Genomic DNA, 2381 nt, shown 5'->3' with positions numbered 1-2381 from the left:
CCACTGTAATTCAACTGAGTTGAATTACAGTGGATGAGGTGATGACCTTTTACCTCTGTGAGGGAAATTACGCTGTTTGCCGGGGATCTGTGACCTCTTGATCCAAAACAGTTGACAATAAAAACAGCTCAGTGCCCACAGGTGTATCACTGTGTGCTGTCAGTCTACGAAACACATGACAAGTAGCAAATATATTTTTGAACCTTAAATCTCGCAATGCATTGCAGCAAATGAATAATAATTGTCAGCTGTACCAGGTGGGCAAAAAGTGAGTCCAGATGTTGAGCGTCTCATTGGTCAGCTGGAAGAGGCTCAGGATGCAGTCAGTGGCGGAGCTGCGGGGGTGTCGGTAGCCAGAGATTATGCTGTCCTCATGGAAAACCTTGAGAAAGAGTTGGTTAGTCTTGGTTAGTCCTCAGCCAATTTGACAACTTTGTGAAACCCATTTTTCTCCGGCTCCGGATGCAAAAGATGTCTCTCAACAAACAACAAAACACACAACACAAGGTCATTCTTAACGGGCCTAGTGTGGCATGTTTCTCAAGATCTTTGGAGGAGGGTCTGGCAAAGCAAGACTAGTTCCTGTGAAATAATGGAAACCTTCACCTTGTGAGTCTTCTAAAAACCTACAAAGGACGAATCACCCTTTGCTTAAACTACTAACAGCTCCTGTCTACATTGTGATGAGGACCAATCTTTTCTTTTTTCATAAAGTGAAACATAAAAAATGTAACTAAGTAAGTAACGGTTCCTCATTTGAACCACCAGTGAACCTCCTCCTGAGTCCAGCTCATTCTGACTGTGTGAAAGCTGAAATGTCCAGGAAAGATACTTACTTTGGGCACTTGATTGATAGTGAAGACTCGTGGTAACCTGATGAGGCTGAGCATGGCTGCTGCTGCTGCTGCTGCTGTTCAGGAGGAGAGCTGAACTGAGGCCGCTGGTGAGGGTGTGCTTCCCTCTTTATAAGGTTTGTGTTGCTATGCTGCCCTCAAGGTTTCTCCCCGTCATCTCCTCCCTCTTCAAATCCAGCCAGAATATCCAGTGTACCTGTGCCACTCCTCCTGCTGCTGTCTCTCTGGAGGTGGAGAGTATGTGCACACAGGTGTATACTCACACTCTCTCACTCACACACACACACACACACACACGCGAACACACACGCACACACACACACACACACACACACACACACACACACACACACACACACAGAGGAAGACAAGTTTTTCAAGATCAGAACCTTGCATTCATTCTTTTCACCCTGACTGCTGTTTCCAAAACAAAGCTTTTCTTTTTGTAATTGCGTGACCAGATCCCTAAGAGACGACAATCCAGCCAGTACGGCAGATTCTACACAAAAAAAAAGAAGAATTGCCCACCATCTGTGATTGACATTACTGTAACTGAGGCTAATATTTTCAGCCATTTCCCTGCCAGAAACTGTGCAGCAGACGGGTGGCTCAGCCCAACGCTGAACACAACAAGCGCTATCTGAGTTTCAGCCAGTCCAGATAAGGTGTGACATCATGAATGAAGGGTGTAGATCGGTTGGGCAGAAAAGTCAACAGAGTTCCTTTCATGACACTTTCTTGCTCCTCTCCTGGTTAAACGGACATGTCACCATCTGCGCCCGGCAAAGACGGCCCAGCCTGAGCCCTGCCGGCCGGTTATCTTGTTTAAACTCTGAAGCAAAGAAAGCAAACACGTCTCACTGCCACCGCAGACTTAGGACGTGGAAAAGCAGGAGATGTGGTTTGAGGTTTGTTTGACAGTTTGTACATGTTACAAAAGAAAATTCTATTACAAGTATTTTGGTGTGATATATTTTTATATGGTTGGCGACATCCCTTTAGAGTGTACAAAAGCTTGTTTTGAGCTCATTAATCTATAACAGAGTGTCATGCTTGCTTTAATTTAAGCACAAAAAAACAAGTTAATGCTTTATCCCAGAGGCTTGATGGAAAACTCATACAACTCTGAAATGCCTAATCCTCAGTATCAATCTTCTGTTCACAAGTACATTCAAATGAATCCAGACCAACGTTTTGTCACGATGTTTAGACAAACTCTTCGATTTTTTAAGGCCAAAGAGGTCAGCTCTAAATTCAATCTCCATCAGCTGTGTTTTCAGTGAAACCACTTTTAGTAATCCATCGTGTTGTGTTTTAAGATGCAATAACCCTAACAGCTGTGAAAGTGTGATGAACTAAGAACATGTAGTGCAGCAGAGCACCTTGGGATCTCAATCAGCTTTGTCTCTCAGAGGAGCAGAGCTGCAGTCAGAGCAACACCACAGCTTTAGAGCCAAGGAAAATAAACAAAGCATCATCTGACTGGAAGTTAGCTTGGTTAGCTTTGAGTCAGTTAGTTTACAGGTA

At 44.1% G+C, this 2381-nt stretch overlaps 1 protein-coding gene across 2 annotated transcripts in view; it reads right to left on the bottom strand.

The window, feature by feature from the left end:
• paqr5b (progestin and adipoQ receptor family member Vb) overlaps positions 1-1088 on the bottom strand; it is a 9600-nt gene extending 8512 nt beyond the window's left edge. For both annotated transcript variants that reach the window (XM_034881275.1, XM_034881283.1), the window contains exons 1-2: positions 837-1088; positions 255-382 (exon numbers count right to left, since the gene is read on the bottom strand). In XM_034881275.1, coding sequence (XP_034737166.1) covers positions 255-382; positions 837-890 — 182 coding nt within the window. In that variant the 5' untranslated portion in view covers positions 891-1088. The remainder of the gene's footprint in view (positions 1-254; positions 383-836) is intronic.
• Between the last annotated feature and the right edge of the window lie 1293 nt (positions 1089-2381).

Source organism: Etheostoma cragini, chromosome 1, assembly GCF_013103735.1.
Source record: "Etheostoma cragini isolate CJK2018 chromosome 1, CSU_Ecrag_1.0, whole genome shotgun sequence".
NCBI lineage: Eukaryota > Metazoa > Chordata > Actinopteri > Perciformes > Percidae > Etheostoma > Etheostoma cragini.
The sequence above is the reverse complement of the archived record's forward strand: the minus strand, read 5'-3'. Positions and strand labels throughout refer to the sequence as shown.